Source organism: Lampetra planeri, chromosome 40 (assembly GCF_965212315.1).
Source record: "Lampetra planeri chromosome 40, kcLamPlan1.2.h2, whole genome shotgun sequence".
Taxonomy (NCBI): Eukaryota; Metazoa; Chordata; class Hyperoartia; order Petromyzontiformes; family Petromyzontidae; genus Lampetra; species Lampetra planeri.
Window position 1 is genome coordinate 5248630 of NC_136146.1, and position 22425 is coordinate 5271054.

At 57.5% G+C, this 22425-nt stretch overlaps 1 protein-coding gene across 3 annotated transcripts in view; it reads left to right on the forward strand.

Annotated features, from left to right (window-relative positions):
* The window catches only part of LOC144731775 (receptor-type tyrosine-protein phosphatase gamma-like), an 80667-nt gene extending 58662 nt beyond the window's left edge, over positions 1 to 22005 (forward strand). For 2 of the 3 annotated variants that reach the window (XM_078612997.1, XM_078613000.1), the window contains 22 exons: positions 613 to 742; positions 1617 to 1672; positions 4939 to 5188; positions 6657 to 6839; positions 8053 to 8364; positions 9033 to 9162; positions 9394 to 9485; positions 10541 to 10632; positions 11613 to 11709; positions 11943 to 12025; positions 13165 to 13299; positions 13976 to 14110; positions 14798 to 14976; positions 15359 to 15494; positions 15855 to 16031; positions 16633 to 16726; positions 16829 to 16905; positions 17065 to 17193; positions 17598 to 17744; positions 17874 to 18016; positions 18295 to 18430; positions 19107 to 22005. In XM_078612997.1, coding sequence (XP_078469123.1) covers positions 613 to 742; positions 1617 to 1672; positions 4939 to 5188; positions 6657 to 6839; positions 8053 to 8364; positions 9033 to 9162; positions 9394 to 9485; positions 10541 to 10632; positions 11613 to 11709; positions 11943 to 12025; positions 13165 to 13299; positions 13976 to 14110; positions 14798 to 14976; positions 15359 to 15494; positions 15855 to 16031; positions 16633 to 16726; positions 16829 to 16905; positions 17065 to 17193; positions 17598 to 17744; positions 17874 to 18016; positions 18295 to 18430; positions 19107 to 19247 — 3054 coding nt within the window. In that variant the 3' untranslated portion in view covers positions 19248 to 22005. The remainder of the gene's footprint in view (positions 1 to 612; positions 743 to 1616; positions 1673 to 4938; positions 5189 to 6656; positions 6840 to 8052; positions 8365 to 9032; positions 9163 to 9393; positions 9486 to 10540; positions 10633 to 11612; positions 11710 to 11942; positions 12026 to 13164; positions 13300 to 13975; positions 14111 to 14797; positions 14977 to 15358; positions 15495 to 15854; positions 16032 to 16632; positions 16727 to 16828; positions 16906 to 17064; positions 17194 to 17597; positions 17745 to 17873; positions 18017 to 18294; positions 18431 to 19106) is intronic. The other variant, XM_078612999.1, reaches the window with a different exon arrangement.
* The last annotated feature ends 420 nt before the right edge of the window (positions 22006 to 22425 follow it).

Sequence of the window (22425 nt, forward strand, 5' to 3'; positions counted from 1 at the left end):
GTCGGCATATTGTCTGTTGCTGATTCACTGGAATTAAACTGTGTGGGGGAGATGACGAACTCGGTCACCGTCCCTTATCCCCGCTCGTTATTTTCCGTGAAGAGGGTTGTAATTGAAACTGCGGATGGCGCAGCTGCGAATGAAGCAATCGCGAGCGGCGCTTTCTCGGCGATGAAGCGCTCGCCCCACCGGTGGAGATTCCACTTCACATTGGCCCCCAACACTACTCCTGCTGTTGCTGCTTCTGCTGCTGCTGCTGCCACTTGGTGATCTGGGGGCTCACTGCCCACCCCCGCACAGCCCCACGCACGGTCCGACCCGCCTGTGGCAGGGTCATCATCTCCTCCGCGCATGGGAAATATCAGTCAATGCAGACACAGCGCAGTGTTCCACTGATCCTGTGTGCATTTATAATGTGTATGTCTCCCCTTTGTGTGTGCATAATGTGTATGTGTCTATATATAATTGCGTGTGTATATCATGTGTGCATGTGTGTATGTGTATATTAAATGTGTTTGTCTCTTTGTGTTTGCATAATGTGTGCGTGTATAATGTGTGCGTGCATAGTGTGTACAATACGTGTGTGTGTGTGTGCGTTGTGTGCTGCGGTAGGGCGTGGTGCTGCGCGACTTGAGCGCCGGCGCCGTCAACCAGATCCGCGTGCGCTCCGTGTGCGAGGGCGGCGTGCGCAGCGCTCCCAGCGACCCCGTCTCTTTCCCCCCACGCACCGCCGACCCCGACGGTAACGCGACGCGTCACGGTACAACGTCACGCTGCACGTGGCTACGCCTCTGATCCAGCGGCGAGGGTTGCAGGGTCACACGCAGACTTCGTCGCGGAACTCCGATTTCCCCGTGGGCGTCGAGGAGGCAATACAGCAAGTGTGGACTAATCTCGTGGTGCTACGGGACAGCGTCACCCATCGCACGCATGCGTTTTCTGTGGGTGCTTCGGTTTCCTCCCACGTGTAAACGTGAATTGGCCGACACACCTTCATACGTAGAGGACCGCAGAGCTTGGAGGGAGGGGTGGAATCTCGCACCTCTCCTCCTCGCGCCTCTGAGTCGCACTCTCTCTGCGAGAGCGAGCGGATACTGTGCGGCGTCGTTCCAGGTCGAGATCGTTATTGTAATGACAACGATATGAAACGCCGTGATACAGAGCGGCACGACGTGATACGTCAAGACGACGTACACAATACGACGCAACACGACGCGATGCGAAACAATGACACGGCGCGGTATGACGTGGCACGTGACAGCGGTACGCGCCGCCACACGACGCCGCTCGATCGGCAGCATCGTTACACGCGACGACGCTACGGCGTTGGTGCCGCGACGTTACGCTGCACCGCGCTGCGTGAGACGCAGCGGGAAGCGATCCGGTGCGGCACGACACAACCCGCTCTGCACGCGCGTCCATATAGAGACACATAGTACGCACAACAGGATAGGACGCAGCGCGAACCAACAAGACGTGACGGGACGAGACACACTCGCGCGACGAAGAGCGCCCTGCCGGAGGCAGCGGATCCGGCGCCGTGACCACTCGGCATCGATCGTGACCTCTCGGCATCGATCGTGACCCCGACCACGCGGCCGTGTCGTGTCCCGCAGGCTCGGCGAGCAGCGGTCGGGGCGTCCTCTCCTCGTCCTCCTCCCCGGCGAACTGGGTACGTCTGTTCGCTCCTCGCTCCCAGCTCACCCTCGCTCCTCGCTCCCAGCTCACCCTCGCTCCCAGCTCACCCTCGCTCCCAGCTCACCCTCGCTGCTCGCTCCTCGCTCCCAGCTCACCCTCGCTCCTCGCTCCCAGCTCACCCTCGCTCCTCGCTCCCAGCTCACCCTCGCTCCCAGCTCACCCTCGCTCCCAGCTCCCAGCTCACCCTCGCTCCTCGCTCCCAGCTCACCTTCTCTCCCAGCTCACCCTCGCTCCCAGCTCACCCTCGCTGCTCGCTCCTCGCTCCTCGCTCCACCACTGCGGCCCAATACAGCATGGGGGTGAAGCTGCGATTGGCCCATCGCACGTGCGCACTGTTTGTGGAAAGTAATTTGTAATTTTCTGCTCCAATGAGCATCGAGGCTGCGCTCGTCTCCTGTTCACAAGTTCTCGGTTGAAGTAGATTTTGTTTACCTCGGTGAGAACTCACGAGACCAGGATAGAGGAGTCTCATTTGTGAGAGTGAGTGAGTGAGTGAATGGGTGGGTGCGTGAGAGAGAGGATGGGAGAAACGGTGGGTGAGTGAGTGGGTGAGATTGGGGAATGGAAGAAATGGTGGATGAGTGGTTAAATGATTGAGTGAGTTAGATAGATTTTGTGTGACGAGGGCCATGAGGAAGAGCGATCCAGACGGCATCTGAAAGCGCACGATGCAGTGACCGATGCAGTTTACATAATTGTAAATAATGAATAATTGTACCGCATCGCAGGATCGCGGTAGGTGTCGGCGGCGTGGGGAGGCCTTCATTCAGCAGTGTATTGGCCATGGCTACTCAGCTTTTACAACAACCAAAGTTCCATCGATAAAGCGATAATTTCAATTTGAACGTTTTAATAATGTCATCGTACGTCGCGTACCGACGTGAAAACGATGTCACGCGACGTCGCCTTTGACTGGAACAGCAAGGGAATACCGCCGCGGACGTCTGAAGATTTTCGTTGGTGACGGCTCGACTTTGTCCGCGTGTAGTTCTGCGATGTCCGCTTCCACGCGGGCCCTTCCCCGACACGGATGGGCCGCGCTGCCCCGTGAGGAGTTCTGAACGGATTCTTCGTCTTGTGGCGGCGCGACGCCACGGTAGATGTGGGGGTGGGGTGGGGGGATGAGGGATAGAGGAGACCGTGAGGATGTGATGATAACCACGGTGACGAGGCCAGGAGGTGTGGTGAGAGCGCGGTCGAGTGAGGTGAGGATGCAGTTTGGACCGTGGGTTACGTGGCGAGGACCGTGGCGCGAATACGGTTGAGAAAATGCGGTTACCCCCCCCCCCCCATTCCAGGAGGCTGGTGAGAATGCGGTTGATGCCGCTGTGGAAATTGGCAGGCGTGACGGCGGCGGAGGCGGCGGCGGAGGCGGTGGCGGCGGTGGCGGTGTGAGCGTCGGATGTGTTGATGCGCCGTGGTTTTAATTTTCACCTCTCGCTAATGTCTCCGCGCCGAGCCGAGGGGCGGCCACTCGGCCCCTAATGCTTCACACCTGCCAAGCGGGTTGCCGTGGCAACGCTCCGGGGCCGGGGAGGGGGTTCGCTGTAGGGCCCGCTACTGATATGACACAGCCCCCCCCCCCACCTGGTTGTAATGAATTCATTGTTTCTTTATGATTAAGAACGGCACCGGGCATCTGGAAAATCGTCACGGCATGCGGACGGCTGGCACCGCGCTTGCTTCTGGGACAAACTTTCCATGCAATTGGCACGGCCATTATGGAACTTACCGGGGGATGATGCGGGCACTATTATTACGTGTCTGATTACGGATTGCTCCACGCGGCCATTATGTGTCCTTTTATAACAGCTCACTCGCTCTCCACTTCTTGCCGTTTCTCCCATGCTAGACCGAGTAGTCTAAAGAGTTTCTGCTGTCAGCCCGGCCACCATGGACTGCACAAACACGAAAAAACTCATCGTATTAAGTTTGGTTTTGCATTTTAATTTGATCCTTATGGCGGTACCCCAGGGCACTATTTTCCCCAGGGGTGTACTTCACTCCGCGACTGGGGTACCAATCAATCCGAAATCAGTGCCACTCCGCGATGTCGAAACGCAGCGAGGACGATGGCGCCGAAACCCCGAACGCTCGCGGTACGCACCGCGGTGGTGCGTCGTGAGTACAGCTCGTCGAGACGAGTCGATTGCCGCATCGCCGACCATCAACAGACTAACAGTGACTGCATCACGGACATTGTGCGAGAGCCGGGGTTAAGGTTAATTTGTGTAAATTCCATCGCTGGGATTTTAAATAACGGTTTGACTGTCATGCGACATACATTACTCAGTGTGGCAGGGGCGAGCGGAGGGATCGCAAGAGGTAGCTCTGCGTTTTCCGCTTCTGCGGGGCGTTTGCTTACACAGGAGTGTGATGCACCGCTTCGAGCTTCGAGTGTGAACGGATTTGTCGCTTATGACGCGCGCCGATAATGCGATCGGGATAACCCCCCGGGGAGGTGGGGGGGTGGGGAAACTAAAATAAATGAAAATTTAAAAAAATTGATTCTTTCAGCAAACGATAATTATGATTTAGCGATCACGAAGGAAGCCGTGGCTGTGTTTCCCAGACCCGGGCTGAAAATATTTAGCTGTAGGGGCGCTGAGCGTGTGCTTGTGCGTCAGCCCAGTTGGGTGACGTGCGGTGTCATTTTTAGACATTTATTAAATTTCGACGGGGACACCGGCCAACAGCAGCTCTCGACTCGATTTCAACGACGTCACGGGGAGGGCTCAAACGTGAAGTGGGTGGCACGGAGCCGCATTGCGGTTCACGAACCACCGGATAATAATAACCAGGGCGTCCCGCCGGAACGGAACCGCGAGAACGACCTACCGCCGGGCCGCGTGAAAATCATAAAAAACCCCTGGGGTGGCAGAAATGCCTTGGCGTAAACGTGGCCCTCCACGGCCCGGTTGGCGTGCCTTGGCTGCCCCCTCGTGGCGAGGCGAGCCGACCGCCCTGCCTGGTGCTCTCCAGGGGAGCCGGCCTGTCTACCGATTAATTACTCAAGCAATCAATCACCCGTCGGATTTCCTCCCCTCGCCCCTCCACTCATTTCCCGTCCCTCCCCTATCCCTTCGTAACCTCTAAGTACTCTCTATTGCGGTCGCTCATTCCTCTCTCTTCTATCACCTTTTTCTTTACTATGTCCAGCGCCTTGAATGAAGGCGCTCTATAAATCAAATTGTAAGCGATTAAATCGTTACTAGTTAGGGGACCCCGTGTGCTCCGCAGGTCACCATGGAAACGCGAGGCACGGCGGCAGGACCGCCTGCGGGCAACGGCAGTGCCGCCCCCTCTCCTGGCGCAGCGGGAGATGCTGGCAATTCCCCCCCGTCCTCCGCCGCGCCCCATTGGTTGGTTCCGGCGGCCGCGACCACGCCCGTGCCGGTGACGGCAACTGCGGTGCTCCCCCCGCGGAGCAGCGCAGCCCCCACCCCCGCGGTCCCTGTTACGACCGGCAGCGCCGCGACAACCGGAGGAGGTGGGTGACGTCAGCTGGACCGGCCGAGAGGTCACGGGGTCACTGGCCAGCAGTTTCCGGGTCGCGTTCGATGCGACGTCTGTCGAGGTGTCTGGGTGGCCGTGTCGGAGACGCTGAGCCAGTGCCGCTGAGATCCTGGGGCTGAAATCCGATTTCGTTCGCCCAACCATTCTCCAGCGCAGCCCTCTAGTGTAGCGAGTCCTCGGATCACATCCGATGATTTCGACACTGACGGCTCAAGTTTGGCCGAGTGTAGTTCTGCGATATCCGCTTCCCTGGGCCCTTCCCTGACACGGAGGGGTTACGCTGCCCTGCGAGGAGACCCACAGACTTGCGTGGAGACCCTGAGGCTTGCAGAGAGACCCACAGACTTGCGTGGAGGCCCATAAGGCTTGCAGAGAGACCCACAGACTTGCGTGGAGACCCAGAGGCTTGCAGAGAGACCAATAGACTTGCGTGGAGACCCAGAGGCTTGCAGAGAGACCCACAGACTTGCGTGGAGACCCAGAGGCTTGCAGAGAGACCAATAGACTTGCGTGGAGACCCAGAGGCTTGCAGAGAGACCAATAGACTTGCGTGGAGACCCAGAGGCTTGCAGAGAGACCAATAGACTTGCGTGGAGACCCAGAGGCTTGCAGAGAGACCAATAGACTTGCATGGAGACCCTGAGGCTTGCAGAGAGACCAATAGACTTGCGTGGAGACCCAGAGGCTTGCAGAGAGACCAATAGACTTGCGTGGAGACCCAGAGGCTTGCAGAGAGACCAATAGACTTGCATGGAGACCCAGAGGCTTGCAGAGAGACCAATAGACTTGCATGGAGACCCAGAGGCTTGCAGAGAGACCAATAGACTTGCGTGGAGACCCTGAGGCTTGCAGAGAGACCAATAGACTTGCATGGAGACCCTGAGGCTTGCAGAGAGACCAATAGACTTGCATGGAGACCCAGAGGCTTGCAGAGAGACCAATAGACTTGCGTGGAGACCCTGAGGCTTGCAGAGAGACCAATAGACTTGCGTGGAGACCCAACGTGACGCCAAGAGATCCAATTTAAAGATGGAGCGCCTCTCACCAACCACGCCAGAGTGATTTACACGCCGTCCCAAGGCAACCGTCCCATCGACAGAGAAACTCGAGTCGCGAAGAAGATGGGGTGAGAAGGGTAGTCGGGGAAGTGAAACACGGGAGAGGAGAGAGAGAGAGAGCAACGCCGCGGACCTCACCCCAGGATCAAGCAACCAGGGCCCAGGCCCAATAGCAACAGCGTTTGAGCTGCAAGGTGACTCTGTATGACCGGGTGAGGACTCGTGAGACCAGCGTAGAGGAGTCTCATTCGCAAGATGAGTGACCTGGGGTCACCTCGGTGACAATAGCAAAACAAATACAGGAACAACGATGAAAGAAATGGAAATCGGCGCATCGCCAAGCATTGCCGCCCGTGGATGTGACCGGTGATTGTGCGTACCCAGGGACCGCAACTGCGTGGGTCGCCGTGACGACCGCATCCCGGTCCTCGCCTCCTCCCCACCCCCGGAGCCCGACGCCTCCCACGCGGAGCGGCGCGACCACGGCGACGGGGGGGCGCCGGGGGGGCACCACGCGCGGCACGGCCTCTGCATTGGCGCCGGCATGGAGCAGCCCCACCGCCACGGGTGAGCCGCACCGCACCGAGGGTGAGCCACACCGTGGGTGAGCCACACCGAGGGTGAGAGCAACACCGAGGGCGAGCCACAGCACCTCACCCCAGTAACACGCACGCCTCACTCCCGTCGCCAAGGCTTTCTGTGGAAGTTCCCAGATAACCTTCGTTCAGCGGGAGGTCCTCATTCTCTTCTGCTTCCACCAGAGTCGGGAACTCCATTCCCCCCGCTGCTCAGGCTGTCCACTCCCTGCGTCTGTTCAAGTCCAGACTCAAGACTTCCTCTGCTGCTGCTGCTGCTGCCTTTGACGGACTTCCTCTCTTTGCCATAGACTCCCATAGAGACCCATAGACTCCCATAGAGACCCATAGACTCCCATAAAGACCCATAGACTCCCATAGAGACCCATAGACTCCCATAGAGACCCTTAGACTCCCATAGAGACCCTTAGACTCACATAGAGACCCATAGACTCACATGGAGACCCTTAGACTCACATAGAGGCCCATAGACTCTATGCCTCGGTCTCTATAAAATGAACATGGCCACTGTCTCTATGCAGAATCTGGATAGAGGCCGATCTATAAACTTCCCGGAGGGCGGGGGGGCTCTCAAGATTGAAAGCGTTTTAATTCGGGCCCTGCATTAATAATAATAATAAAAAAACATTAAACATTTACTTTTGCAAACGTCAATACCCTACCAATTTCCAATTATTGGATCTCAAGTCAGTAGGGGAGGGAGGGGGATGAGGGGTTTATCTCCCCCCCCCCCCCACTTGGACCTTCCACTGCGTCTTGAGCCGAGGTCGCGTCGGAGGTGGCAAGGTGGCGCCGCAGTGGAGACGCACGTAGCCCACGGCAACCAGGGCCTGGGTTCGATTCGCGACCATGACGTTTGTACGTTCTCTCGCCCTGTTCTGCGTGGGTTTCCTCCGTGTTCTCCGGGTTTCTCCTCCCGTAGCTAAACCCACACACACAGTGGAACCCCCAGAACATCCCAATGCTAAGAAATCACCGACAGATCACTCCGTTGGGATCACACAGCAGCAGCAGCAATGACGTCACCCCCCTTTACCGCAAAAACTTGGCAAGGCCCTCCTGAAAAAGAGTATTGAGGCTCCGTGACGCTCTCCCGGGTAAACGAGCGCGAGCATGATGATAACAATAGCAACGATAATGATTTAAATCCACATTGTGCCTTGCGTTGTCGTGGTCATCGTCAGCCCCGTCGGCGAACACCACGGAGGCCGCGGCGGGGCCTGGCGTGACGGACAGAGGAGAAGGGGGCAGTGGCGGCGGCGGCGTCTCTGTTCCCGCAGCGCTGCCCACCACTCCCCGGCCTGCGCTGGTCGGCACCGTTGCCGCCAACGCCACCCTCGCCACCCTCGCCGCCAACGCCACACTCGCCACCCTCGCCACCGTCGGCGTCGCCCGCGGCGACCGCGGCGACCGCAGGATGTGGGCGACCGCCGCCGTTCCGGACCCCGGGGTTCGGAACGGCACTGAGCGCGCCGGCGGAGGGCGCACTCGTGCAGGTGTGGGTGCCGTCCGTCTCCGGCGAGTGTGTGTGTGTATGAGAGTGTGTGTGTGTATGGGAGTGTGTGTGTGTATGGGAGTGTGTGTGTGTATGGGAGTGTGTGTGTATGGGAGTGTGTGTGTATGGGAGTGTGTGTGTGTGTGTGAGAGTGTGCGTGTATGAGTGTGTGTGTGTATGAGAGTGTGTGCGTGTGTGTGAGAGTGTGCGTGTATGAGTGTGTGTGTGTATGAGAGTGTGTGTGTGTGTGTGCGTATGTGCATGTGTCTTCGTGTGTGGGGTAGTCGTGGGAAGTGGTGGCGTAGCGGTTAGTGCGTTGCGCCATGACGATTATCTGAACCGGTCCTGGGTCTCCCCTAGGTCGACTCAGCCTTGAATGAGTTCCTAGTACAGTGTGTAAACATCGCCACTAGGGAGATAAAGGCGCCTGGGCACGGTACTGGCCACCCACCCCCTTGGGTACCGTTCGGCTCTTCATAGGTGTCCGTTAACAGCACTTGCCCCAAGTCTGTTGAGGCTATACGGGGGATCTTTGTCTTTGTGTGGGGTAGTGTGGTGCTGTATGGTGCAGTACTGTGTTGTTGTGTGGTTCTCTACGGTGCAGTGCTGTGTTGTGGCATATGGTGCGATGTTGTATGGTGCGGTGCGGTGCTTTGTGGTGCGGTGCAGGCATGGTGAACGAGTCCCACGAAGGCCTGGCTCGTGGCCCCATCACCGACTGGAAGATTCCGCTGATGATCGTGTCGGCGCTTACCTGCGTGTGCCTGGCGCTGCTGCTGTCCATCCTCGTGTACTGGAGGTACTGGCACCCACGCACAGCCAGAGAGACAGAGATGGAGAGAGACGCAGAGAGAGGGGGAGTGACGGTGACATGCGGTGCGGTGTGGGGTGCTCTGTGGTGATGCTGTACAATACTGTGCGGTGTGGTGGTGACATGCGGTGTTGTGTAGTGGTGCGGTGTGGTGGTGCGCTGTGGTAATGTGTGGTGGTGCGGTGTGGTGTGGTGGTGATGTGCCGTGTTGTGCCACAGGAAGTGTTTTCAGACGGCGCACTTCTACGTGGAGGACAGCAGCTCTCCACGCGTGGTGCCACCTTCTGGCCTCCCCGCAATCCCCATCCCCGGTGAGCACGCACACAGCGCACACAACAACAACAACATCAACAACAGCTGACATTCACCACCAAGTGGCGGCGACATCACCACGGAAATTGTGCCAGGCTAGATGCACGTTGAGGTCGTCACGTGAAGTGTGGAAGGCTTGCTGGTCGGAGGTCACGGGACAAACCCAGATATCATTTTCTACGAGCCTTTTGCCCATCCAAGGACGGGTGTATTGCAGTAAATCTGAAACTTGCAAGCGAAAAGCAGACCGCGACGTGATATTCATTGCATCAATTCGTGTGCAATTTGTAAGGCCGCGGTGACACAGACCTATTTCATTTAAAGGTTATAATCCTGACTTAAAGCTTTCGTGACTGCAGGAATTCATTCTCTTTGGGTCGTTCGGTAAAGTCACGTAGATAGAAAAATTTAAAAAAAATCACGACGTTTCGATCGCGACACGAGAAATCGTCTTCAGGTGAAAAAATACAGCGAGCTACTGTGCGCCTGCTGTATTTTATACCTACGTGACTTTACTGAAAGACCCAACGAGTAAAGGTGATAATCCCTTGTTCATCATGACGTCCTTTTTACTGTGATGCCTCAACAGCGTTACGGTGATCGCGTGACGTGAGGGTTCTGCCTGCGTAGTGAGGGTTGTAAGTTGACGCTGAGGAGGGGGGAGGAGGCGCCTCGCCCCCCCATGTGGAGTGACGTCAGCTGCTAATTAATATTAATGAGGGGGGGGGGGGTCCATGTGGAGGACGTCACTTGTTCATGAGTATTAATGAGGGGGGCTGGCCGATGTGGAGTGACGTCACGCGCGGGACACACAGACATGCTTGGCTCATTATCGTAGTCAATTCATCCACATGACAACACACCGCATCATGGTATAGCGTTTAAAACATCAGCACTGGGGAGACAAAGGCGGCCAGGCGTGGTGCTGTCCCCACCACCCGCTCTTTGCACTGTGGCGCCCTTCACAGGTGCTCGCTGTACAGCACTTGACCCGGCAGGCTGTTGAGGCTATCAGGGGGATCTTTGTCTTTGTGTGTGTGCGTGTGGTGTGTAGAGGACGGCGAGGCGCTGCCAGTGAAGCTCTTTGCCCGACACGTCGGGGAGATGCACGAGGGTGCCCTGCACAGCTTCAGCCAGGAGTTTGAGGTCAGGTCAACAGAGTCAGGGGGTCAGAGGCTGATTGAGAACAGGGAGTCGACAACCAAAATAACAAGCAGACCCTTTTTATTTCAAATTTGGTACAAAACTCAATATTTCAAGAGCCGCCAATGCATGTGAATACACACATACATACACAAAGACAAAGACCCCCTGTATAGCCTGTAACAGACTGTTGGGGCAAGTGCTGTTAGCGAACACCTATGAAGGCCGGAACGGTACACGTAGGAGAGGCCCAGGACCGGTTCAGGTAATCGTCACTGGTGGTGTTGGTCGTGAGCGGGAATCGAACCCGGGTCGCCGGGTTTGTAGCGCAGTGTGCTAACATACTCCCCATACACACATACATACTCACATACATACTCCCCATACACACACACATACCTACATACATACACACACACATACATACACACACACATACATACACACACACATACATACACACACACATACTTCCCATACACACATACCTACACAAATACACACATACATACATACACACGAAACGTCACGAAGCAGTCGGTAAAGAGCTGCAGGTTGCCGTCCCAAAAGCCGGGTGTCCGTCCCAGAATGTCACGCGCTTTAAGTCGGGGCCCACATTAATAATATAAGCAGTCGATGTGTTTGTCTCCGGTAAATATCAATAATGAAACACCGATATCCCGGGTCTCTAGGTGGGAGCGATCGCCCCCATTGCTTCTCCCCCCCCTCGCCTCACTCCAATAGCTAAAAAAAACCCACGCAGTGTAATCGGTATCGGCCAAAACATCCCAATGCTGAAAAATCGCCTGCAGATCACTGACTTGGTGTTCACGCAGCATCAGCGTCCCCCTACTGTGCAAACATGGCAGGACCCTCCTGAAGAAGAGTCTTGAGACTCGGCGAGGGTTTTACGGGTAAAACAAGCGTAGCGGTAACAAGAACAACAATAATGATTCGGCTAGTGTTGTGGCCGTCCCCCGCAGGAGGTGCAGCGCTGCACGGCGGACCTGGGAATCACGGCGGAGCACTCGAACCACCCGGAGAACAAGCACAAGAACCGCTACGTCAACATCGTCGCCTGTACGGCTCCTACCGCACCCCCCCTCGCACCACACCACGTGCGCACAAACACACAGACACAGAGCCCCCGCGTAGCCCACGCGGGCCGTTGGGGCAAGTGCCGTCGGCGAGCACCTTACGAAGGCCGCCACGGCACACCCTGTATGTGTGCGTGTTGAACTTATTTCGAACCGTACGTATCCGATCGTGTTAATCGGAGGTGCGTGTCTGTGTGCGCGTGTCGCATCGCTCAGACGACCACAGCCGCGTGCGTCTGCGTCCGCTCCCGGGAAAGGATTCAAAGCACAGCGACTACATCAACGCCAACTACGTGGACGTGAGCACCACACTGCCACCGTCACCACCACCACTGCCGTCACCGCCACCATCACCACCACCACTGCCGTCACCGCCACCATCACCACCACTGCTGCGACCATCACTGCCACTACCACCTTGGTCAGGGGCTGAGAGTTCATTACCTCACCTGGAGAGCCAACGAAGCCCGGCTTGACCGCTTGTGGCTGCTAGGAGAGTTCACCGACTTCACATGCACACTCTGGTGGGGGGCTGTGGGGTTGGAGGGCTGGGGTCAGTAAGTGTCGCCCGCTCAGTAAGTGTCGCCACTCAGTAAGTGTCGCCACTCAGTAAGTGTCGCCACTCAGTAAGTGTCGCCCGCTCAGTAAGTGTCGCCCGCTCAGTAAGTGTCGCCACTCAGTAAGTGTCGCCACTCAGTAAGTGTCGCCACTCAGTAAGTGTCGCCACTCAGTAAGTGTCGCCATTTAGTAAGTGTCGCCACTCAGTAAGTGTCGCACGCTCAGTAAGTGTCGCCACTCAGTAAGTGTCGCCACTCAGTAAGTGTCGCATGCTCTCGTAGAGAGAGGACGACTCCGAGGCGCCAGCAGGAGGAACCACAGATGAGCAGGCAAGGCAGACGCCACACAGTGAGCTGGCACAAGCTCTACTGATCTCTCTATACGTAGGCATTTTAAGCCAATCAATGAGTGCTCACATGCGGGAGGAAACGGGAGCGCCCGATGACAGGTACCGGCGGTGTCAAGATCGGCCTCTGTGGAGGAGGAGGCTCGTGAATGACGCTCCTGGGCAGTGCGAGGCAGTCACCCTCCAGCAACAGCGGAGGAGCGACGCTCGCAACGAGCGGAGAGCCGGGCGGATAAAACGCCGCGAGTTTGCACAGTAAGGGCACAGGTGGTGCATCTGTCAGTCTTTGCATTTGGTCTACCCATGGTACCTGGGTCTGACCTGCGACCACCTCCTGCCAGCAGCGAGAGTCGTCCACACTCCACCTGAAGGCCTCCAAGTGCAACCTAGCCTGGCACAAGCGCCGTGGTGGTGTCACCACCACCAACGGGTTGCGAATGACGCTGTGTACGATCCACACGGGCCCACGGGCTTGGCTACACCGGGGCGGGGGTGTCCCTCTTGTCTCCGTGGCGGCGTTGTGCCGCCGTGCAGGGCTACAACCGGCAGAAGGCCTACATCGCGGCCCAGGGACCCCTCAAGGCCACGTTTGCCGACTTCTGGAGAATGGTCTGGGAGCAGAACACGGGCGTCATCGTGATGATCACCAATCTCGTCGAGAAGGGTCGGGTGCGTCTCTGCTTTACGAGTCTCATTGTGTGGCCGGCAACACGACAACTCCGGCGTCACGTGTGTGTCTGTACACACGTGTGTCTGTACACGTGTGTGCTTGTGTGTGTGTGTTTGTACAAGTGCGTGTACACACGTGCGTAGTGTAGCGGTTAGCGCGCTGCGCTACGAACCCAGAGACCCGAGTTAAATTCCCACTCACAGCCAACACCAGTGACGATTATCTGAACCGGTTATGGGCTTCAAATGAGTACCTGCTGCGGTGTGTAAACATCGGCACTAGGGAGACAAAGGTGGCCGTGCGTGGTGCTGGCCACCCACCCCTTCGTGTGCCGTGCCGGCCTTCATAGGTGCTCGCTAACAGCACTTGCCCCAACAGTTTATTAAGGCGGGGGGGGGGGGGGGGGGTCTTTGTCTTTGTGCACACGTGTGCTCGTGTATGTCGAGAGCGGTGGCACGACATCGATGACGGATATCTGAGCCTCCCCTAAGTCGACGCAGCCTTGACGATGCGACGATGTGACGTGTGCTGCGTGTGCTGCGTGTGCTGCGTGTGCTGCGTGTGCTGCGTGTGCTGCGTGTGCTGCGTGTGCTGCGTGTGCTGCGTGTGCTGCGTGTGCTGCGTGTGCTGCGTGTGCTGCGTGTGCTGCGTGTGCTGCGTGTGCTGCGTGTGCAGCGCAAGTGCGACCAGTACTGGCCGTCGGAGAACAACGAGGAGTACGGGAACATCCTGGTAACGCTCAAGAGCACCCGCACGCTCGCCTGCTACACTGTGCGCCACTTCACTATCCGCAACACCAAGCTGCGCAAGGTGCGTCCCGTGTCTCTCTCCCGTCCGTGTCTCGATCGCGTGCGTGGCGATGCCGTGTAGAATACGTGTTGTGAGTGCTGTGAGTGTTGTGAGTGCTGTGAGTGTTGTGAGTGTTGTGAGTGCTGTGAGTGTTGTGAGTGTTGTGAGTGCTGTGAGTGTTGTGAGCTGTGGTACGGGGGACCGGTGGCACATTGGTTGGATCACTGCGATTCCCGCTCACGGTCACCAACACCAGTGACGACTTTCTGAACCGGTCCTGGGCCTCTCCTGGTGCGATGTGTAAACGTCGCCACAAGTGATTGAAAGGTGGCAGGCGTGGTGCTGGCCCCCACCCCCTATTGTGCCGTGCCGGACTTCATAGGTGCTCGCTTAACTGTCCTTGCTCAAACAGTCTGTTAAAGGCTACACGGGGTATCTCTGTCTTGGTGGTAATTTGATTGGGTGTGCTGTGGTGATCCGTTACAGTGCATGTAAACAAAATACACACACGTATCTCGGGCTGTAAGAATCGATATGAATCAATCGTGTACATTTGTGTATATTGTCGCACGTGTGTGCGGTCGCGCGTGTCCTCGCACACGTCCGTGTGTTTGCATCGTGGCGCGCGCGCATCACACACCCCGCACCACCGCACCCCCACCACCGCCCGCCCACCCGCCCCCCCTCACCTCCCTGTGTGCGGCACAGGGCACGTCGCAGAAGAGCTCTGCCCGCGGCCGTCAGAACGAGCGGCTCGTGGTGCAGTTCCACTACACGCAGTGGCCCGACATGGGCACGCCGGACTACGCGCTGCCCGTGCTCACCTTCGTCCGCAAGTCCTCGGCCACGCGCACCGACCTCATGGGCCCCGTCGTCGTCCACTGCAGGTGCTCGCGCCAACGGTGCCCCCCGGCGGCTGCCGTGGCGGCGCCGGCTCTGGCATGAGCCGACGCGTCCGCCCACACGGGTTCACGAGCTCGTCGGTCCGTCCCACGGTGTTGGGGCCGCGGTGACCGACGAGCGGTTTGGTCGGGGTTCCGGGTTCGCGCGATCGGGGCCAGAGGTCGGGCGATTGCGGGCGGCGAGGAGTCGCACGCCCAGAGCGAGGGTTCGCGTGGTTTGGTTATCGGGGAGAGGGGTCATCGTGGTGTGGCCGTGGTTAGGGGTGGGGGATGAGGGGTCAATCGTTAAGGTCGAAGGAGGGTTGACGCCATTCAGGTGGTCGGTCACGTGTGCTCGCGTAACTGAGGCGTCGTGTCGCGGGCGCAGCGCGGGCGTTGGCCGCACAGGGACCTACATCGTCCTCGACTCCATGCTGCAGCAGATCCGGGACTCGGGCACCGTCAACGTGCTGGGGTTCCTCAAGCACATCCGCACGCAGCGCAACTACCTGGTGCAGACAGAGGTATGCGCACGCACGTGCGCGCACACAAAGACAAAGACCCGGTGTAGCCTTAACAGCCTGTTGGAGGCCCAGGGCCGATTCAGATAATCGTCACTAGTGTTGACCTTGAGCGGGAACTGAACCTGGGTCACTGGATTTGTAGCGCAGCGCGCTAACCGCTGCGCCACCACTCCACACGCACTCAAAACGTGCACACACGGCGTGGACCATGGGGGCCGCCTACCCCACCCCGCTGACCCCGCACGGCTGTGTCTGCGACCATTGCACTGGCCCCTGTATCACCGCTGTTCTGTCCTCCCCCACCCTGCCCTGCTGCCCCCTCTCGCTGCCCCTCTTGCTGACCCCGTGCTGCCCCCGCAGGAGCAGTACACATTTATCCACGAGTCGCTGCTGGAGGCGGTGCTGACGGGCGAGACGGAGGTGGCCCCGGGCCAGCTCCATGCCTACTACACCTCCATCCTGTCGCCCGCGGCAACCGACGTGACACGGCCCGTTGTCACGGCGACCGAGAACACCCACCTTGAGAAGCAGTTCCGCGTGCGTGCCCCCCTCCTGCGGTCGCCATGGAAATCCTGGCCGACCTTGTCGTTTGCTTTGTTTACCTTTATAAACACAACAAAATAAGCAAGCAATCGCATCCTTCTTCGGATGCCTGCCTGCCCCTCCACGTAAACAAAAGTATTTTTAACACATCCCGACAGCTACATGAAATTCTAGATTTGAAGTTTTCGTGACTGCAAGGATCCATAATACTCTTTGTTTTTTTCGGTTAAGTCACATAGGTAAAAAATATAAAATATAATTTTTATTTATTTTATATTTTTTACCTACGTGACTTAACCGAAAAAACCAAAGAGCTACATGAAACTTGTGGGAGTGCATAATTTCGGCAGCATCTGTTGCGTAAGTCAATGGTGACTGGGCAGAGAGCGTCATATCACTCTGCTTGAGAACCCAGTTTAATGGCAGGCGGCTGCCTCTGTTCAAACGCGCGATTTCAGACTTGCGAGCCGCCCGGCCCCCTCCCGAAGAGTGGACGGCATCGTGCCATCGCACTCGTGGTCGGGACCGGCAGACACCTCGCTCACCATGCACCCGCCTCCCCCCTGCTCCGCCCCCCCCCACCATGTTCCTGCAGCTTGTGACGCAGTGCTCTGTGCGGCAGTCGGAATTCTTCAGCGCCACAAAACACTGCAACAAGGAGAAGAACCGCAACTCCTCCATCGTGCCAGGTGCGATGCGCTGGGCAGGGTCTGCACGCCGTCGTCGCTATCGTCGCTCTCGTCGTAGTTGTGTCGCTGACGTGTCCCGGCTGTTGTGTCTGCGCCCCACAGTGGAGCGATCGCGAGTCGGCCTCTCGTCGCTGTCCGGACTGGAGGGCACAGACTACATCAACGCCTCCTACATCACGGTACGCGTCCCCGACATCGACACCACGGTACCGCACGGCCATCGCGTCTCCACCGTCATCGCTCGCCCGTCACTTCTTTCCCGTCACCGCTGCCCCGTCGCATGTTGCGTGTGTTCGCTGTGTGCGTGTGCTGTGCACGCGCTGTGCGTGCGTCCGCAGGGCTATTACCGCAGCAACGAGTTCATCGTGACGCAGCACCCTCTGCCTCACACAACGCGAGACTTCTGGAGGATGATCTGGGACCACAACGCGCAGATCATCGTCATGCTGCCCGACGGGCAGGGCCTGGTGCGTGACCGTGTGTGTGTGACGTCACCTTCGCTTGATGGCGAATGGAGGGTGTTGGTGTGCGTGTGCGTGTGGGGAGCGGTGGTGCAGCGGTGAGCGCGCTGTGCTACAAACCCTGGTGACCCGAGTTCGATTCCCGCTCACTGTCAGCAATGCTGACGATTATCTGGACCGTTCCTGGGCCTCCCCTAGGTCGACTCAGCCTCACAAATGAGTACCTGGTGCGGTGTGTAAACGTCGGCACTGGAGAGACAAAGGAGGCCACTCGTGGTGTTGGTCACCCACCCCCTCGTGTACTGTGCCGGCCTTCACAGGTGCTCGCCAACAGCACTTGCCTAAACAACCTGTTAAAAGGCTCTCCGGTGGGTGGGGGGGGTCTTTGTGTGTATGTGTGCGTGTGTCAGGCGGAGGATGAGAGTGTGTACTGGCCGGGCCGTGAGGAAGCCATGAACTGCGATGACTTCACGGTGACGCTGATCAACGAGGACCGGCTGTGCCTGGCTAACGAGGAGCAGCTCGTGATCCACGACTTCATTCTGGAGGCCACACAGGCGCGTATACGCACACGTACGCGCGTGCCCGCGCACACACGCACGCATGTACACACGCACGCACGCACATACATGCTTTGTCTTTGTGTGACGAGGTGTGTGTGTGTGTGCGCGCCACGGTGTTTGCAGGACGACTACGTGCTGGAGGTGCGGCACTACCAGTGCCCACGGTGGCCAGACACGGAGGGGCCCCTGAGCAACGCCTTCGAGATTATCAACGTGATCCGCGAGGAGGCGGCGACGCGCGACGGCCCCACCATCCTGCACGACGAGTGAGCCGACCGCACCGCCGCCCCCCCCCACACTGAACCCCCCCCCCCCTTAGCCCCACACTTAACCCTCTTACCCTAACCCATAGCCCCTCATGTAATACACCGCTCTACCACACTCATCTCCCACACCGCAAACCCTTAGACCCTACAGCAGCTGCGGGATCTGCCATTGGTAGCGATGAGGTGCGGCGGTGGCAGCATCACAACTTGCGGTACGGTGACGCTCAGAAAGTTTTGCCCCTGTGACAAGTGCCTGGCGCCTGCCTGCGTGCGTGCAGATTTGGCGGCGTGTCGGCCGGCACGTTCTGCGCGCTCACGACGTTGCTGCACCAGCTGGAGGAGCAGGAATCCGTGGACGTGTTCCAGGTCTGCAAGATGGTGAACCTGATGCGGCCCGGCGTCTTCACCGACATCGTGAGTGCCGGCGCGATGGCTCACGCCTCCCCCGCCCCTCGGTCGACTCGACTCGGCCTCAATGGAGTACCTGGTGCGGTGTGCAAACTTCGCCACGAGAGAGACAAAGGCGACGGGGCGTTATGCTGGCCACCCACCCCCTTGTGTTCCGTGCCGACCTTGAATAAATAGGTGCTCGGCAACAGCACTTTCCCCAACAGTGTTAAGGCTCCACGGGGGATATTTGTCTTTGTCGTTGTCATTAGCTGTTGCATCCGTGACGTCATTGTTTTCTCTCTTTCATGTCTTTCATGTCTTTCATGTGTTTCTTCTCTCCCTATCTTCTTTCCCCAGTCTTCACGCTTGGGATGTTAAGAATGTCGGTGGCTTTGTGTGCCATTTGAGTGACTAATGCATGCAAATCCCACCCTCCCATCCTTGGAATTGGCTTCGTCGTAAAACCGCCGCGAGGATGAAGCGGCGCGCGTCAACGCGACCGCAGCGCGTCACCTTCACCGCGTCACCTTCACCGCGTGCGCACCGCGTTAACCCCCTTCACGGTGAAGTGTGGGCAGCGTGAAGGCTGGCGCCGGCTCGAGCGGCGAGTGGGATCTCTCCGGCCTCTCACTCGTTCTCTCGCTCCGTCGCCCTCCTCCCCTTCCACCCCTCGCTCGCCTTGTGCCCCCGCCCCCCACAGGAACAATACCACTTTGTGTACCGCGCGGCGCTGAGCCTGATCGGCACGCGGGAGGACGGCGGCATGGCGAGCGAGCGCAATGGCTCGGCAGGCGCGGGGGAAGAGGCGGACGGCGCCGAGAGCACCGAGTCGCTCGTGTGATTGGGAAAGGAGGGGAGGGGGGGGGGCACAGGGCGGGGGGGGGGGGGCCTCAGGGTCTGCTGGGGCGACCTGAAGAGCAGCAAGAGGGATCTGGGAACCAGGGACCAGAGCCCAGGGGGACCGAGTCCAGGGGAGATGAGACCCAGGGCCAAAAGGTGTTGTACCCAGGGCCAGGTGTAAATATAGATGAGACTTCAGACCAGGGCTGATGGTACCCGAGACCAGGACAGTTATGAATAGGTCCTGGGACCAGCGGGACTCGGTCAATGGGAAATCAGATTCCGGGGGACAGGGACCCTGGCCCAGGGAGAATGAGACCTGTGTCTGTGAGAGCTGTGGACCAGGTCCATTAGGGAGGGGGATTTTGAAGTAGGTTGCTAGATTCAGGCACAATCTAGGCCAGGGGTCGGCAACCAAAATAACAAGAAGAGCCATTTCTTTCCAATTCGGTACAAAATTCAGTATTTCAAGAGCCGCAATGCATCTGAGTACATACTGTACATACGTACATATCGTCAAGATGCAGCCCGTAAAGAGCCGCATGCGGCTCCGGAGCCGTAGGTTGCCGACCCCTGATCTAGGCGATGTCCATTGCCGTGGCATATACACCAACGAACAAAGCACCCAACAACATCAAAGACCACTTCTACAAGTCTCTGGAACAGTTGCGAAACGTCACAAAACCACGGGACCTCATCATGTGCTTCGGAGATTTCAATGCAGTCTCTGGCACTTCTAGAGACGGTCTCCGGAACGTGATCGGCCCACGTGACAGCGGCATCTCCAATGATGACTCGGAAAGGCACCTGCATTTCTGTGCAGGAAATGGGCTTCGAAAATGTGGTTCTTGGTTGCAGCGCCGCACCATTGTCCAGCAGCCGCACAGAAAGAAATCGACCATATATATATACTCATCAACTCCAGGTGGAAAGCTCTGCAAACTTGCACGGTTTACTGGAGCATGGAGTTCAACACGGATCGGCCCAGTTATTAAAACTATCGGTATCGGACTGAAACGATTGTCCGGCAGGATTATTGTCTCCGTCTTCCCGCTACAACATCAACAAACTTTAAAGACCCGGCATTCAAACAGCAATTCATAGTCACCATTAACAACCAATTGTTAGCCCTCCAAAACGAATGGCTGACAGACTGGGACCAGCTTCGAGACTCCGTCAACAATGCCGCCCAAGACCTGCCTTGGAATGCGTAGCAATATCAAAAAAGAGAGTGGATCAGTGACGACGCGTGGAGCCTAATTGACGAGAAACGCAAAGCACGGCATGCAGGGTCTGACCAACACTACAAGCAACTGAGAAGGCAATGTAAGAACCAGATCTGGGGACGACCGCCAGAGATGGGCAAATGAGAAAGCTGCGGCCGCAGAGCAAGAACTCGCGAATGGCCAAGTCAGAGATGCGTTTTGCCAACTTCAGAGAGCCCAACCATGGACTCGAGTGGCCTCTCGTGGCCTCTCGTGGCCTCTCGTGGTCAGCGATAGGAGGCAAACAATGAGTCCTTTGGAAATAACTCGACTCTCAGCTGCTGAATCGCCCTCCATCGTGGGTGTGTTGTACAGCATGGTGCCATAAAGGGGTGAAGATTATTTTTTTTATTCATGCTATTTTGTTCAGTCTCGAAACAAAATCGAGTCCACACAGTTGTTTCACGTTTACAAAATAAAGCCACTGTTAGTGGACAAACACAAGCAGCCACGAGGAACCAGGCAGCTGGTGGTGTGTGCACCAGGACAGTTAGGAGCTGCCTATGATACATACACACACCCTGATACACAGACGGGTGCACACACCGTGATACACACACACACATTTATTGATATATACACACACACATCATACACACACACCATGAGCTATACACACACACACGTTGCTACACACATACCCTATAGGTTGGGAGACCACGTAAAATGTGAGCGGTTCACCCACAGGTCACAGGACAGACCCAGATGTCACGGGTTGACTGTGATGACTGATAGATGCACCACCCGTGCTCCCACTGTGCCAACAAACGCACCACCCAACACGCTCGCACACACTGCCATGCATACGTGCCAAGATGCGTGAGCTGAGGTTGCCTACCTGAACAAATCGCTGGGGCTGGGAGGAGGGAATCGCTCACTCTGCTGCCTTGTGCAGCCGCAGTAGGCCTCTTGTGTCTGCTTCTCTGGGCTCGTTAACAAATTGAGCTCGCTCTGCACGTGACCAGGAACAAAGGGAAACTCAAGAAAAAGTGCCTCTGGGAGGCGGGAGGGGGGGGGATTGGGGGGGGAGGAGGCGCTGGCCTGGAGCCTCCTGCTTAGTGATTGCAGTGGTGTTCACATGAACCACTCGGTTGCTCGCAAAAGAAAAGCGCTCTCTCATACACCCAGAGGTCCTGGGCAATCAGGGAGGGATTTGTGGGTTCGGGGACAGGACGAGGGGTTAATCAGGGGTTACCAGAACCCAGGGACAGGGGGTTTGTGGGTTGGGGGGGCGGTGGTGGGACCTATGGGCAGGGTGGTCTCGTGTTTTCTCGTGCAATAATCAAAACGTAAACCAACTCCATTCCACTCCTGTGAATGCCCGGCCCGCGTCGCCCGCGTCGTGTCAACGTTCACGTTCTTTCTTTTTTATTATTATCGACGAAACTCGCTATAACTTTTTTCCAGTTTGTAATTAAGCATCTTCATAATCTAGCCATATTTATGAGCGTGTTTAAACATGTTCACAATAAAGGAACATTCTATTTCATCACACCTGGCGGCTTGGTGGTCAGTGCTGCGACCGTGCGAAAGTTAGGGGGTGGGGGGGGGGGGTAGGGCTCAAGCGAGTGGCACGTCCAGCTCGAGGCGGGGGGGGGGGCAAATGGTTTTCCTACTACCACAAGAGTAAACGCTGAAGGCCGCCAGGCCCTGCAACGACTCGCACACTGTGACTGCATTGCCCGCTCGTGCAAGCGGCTGCCACCAGAAGGGGCACTCGAGGTCTGCCCTTGACGGCATCTGGCCGACTTGTCCACACTTGGCAGGACATCTGGGAAGAGGGAGATGGGAATCGTCCACACTTGACCCCAGCATGCGTGACCTGCCTGCCGAGCCACCACCCGCAGTGGGGTCGCTATTTAAGCTGCTGGCTGGAACAGAGGCGGCGGGGTGTGAGTTGAGAAACGTGATCAC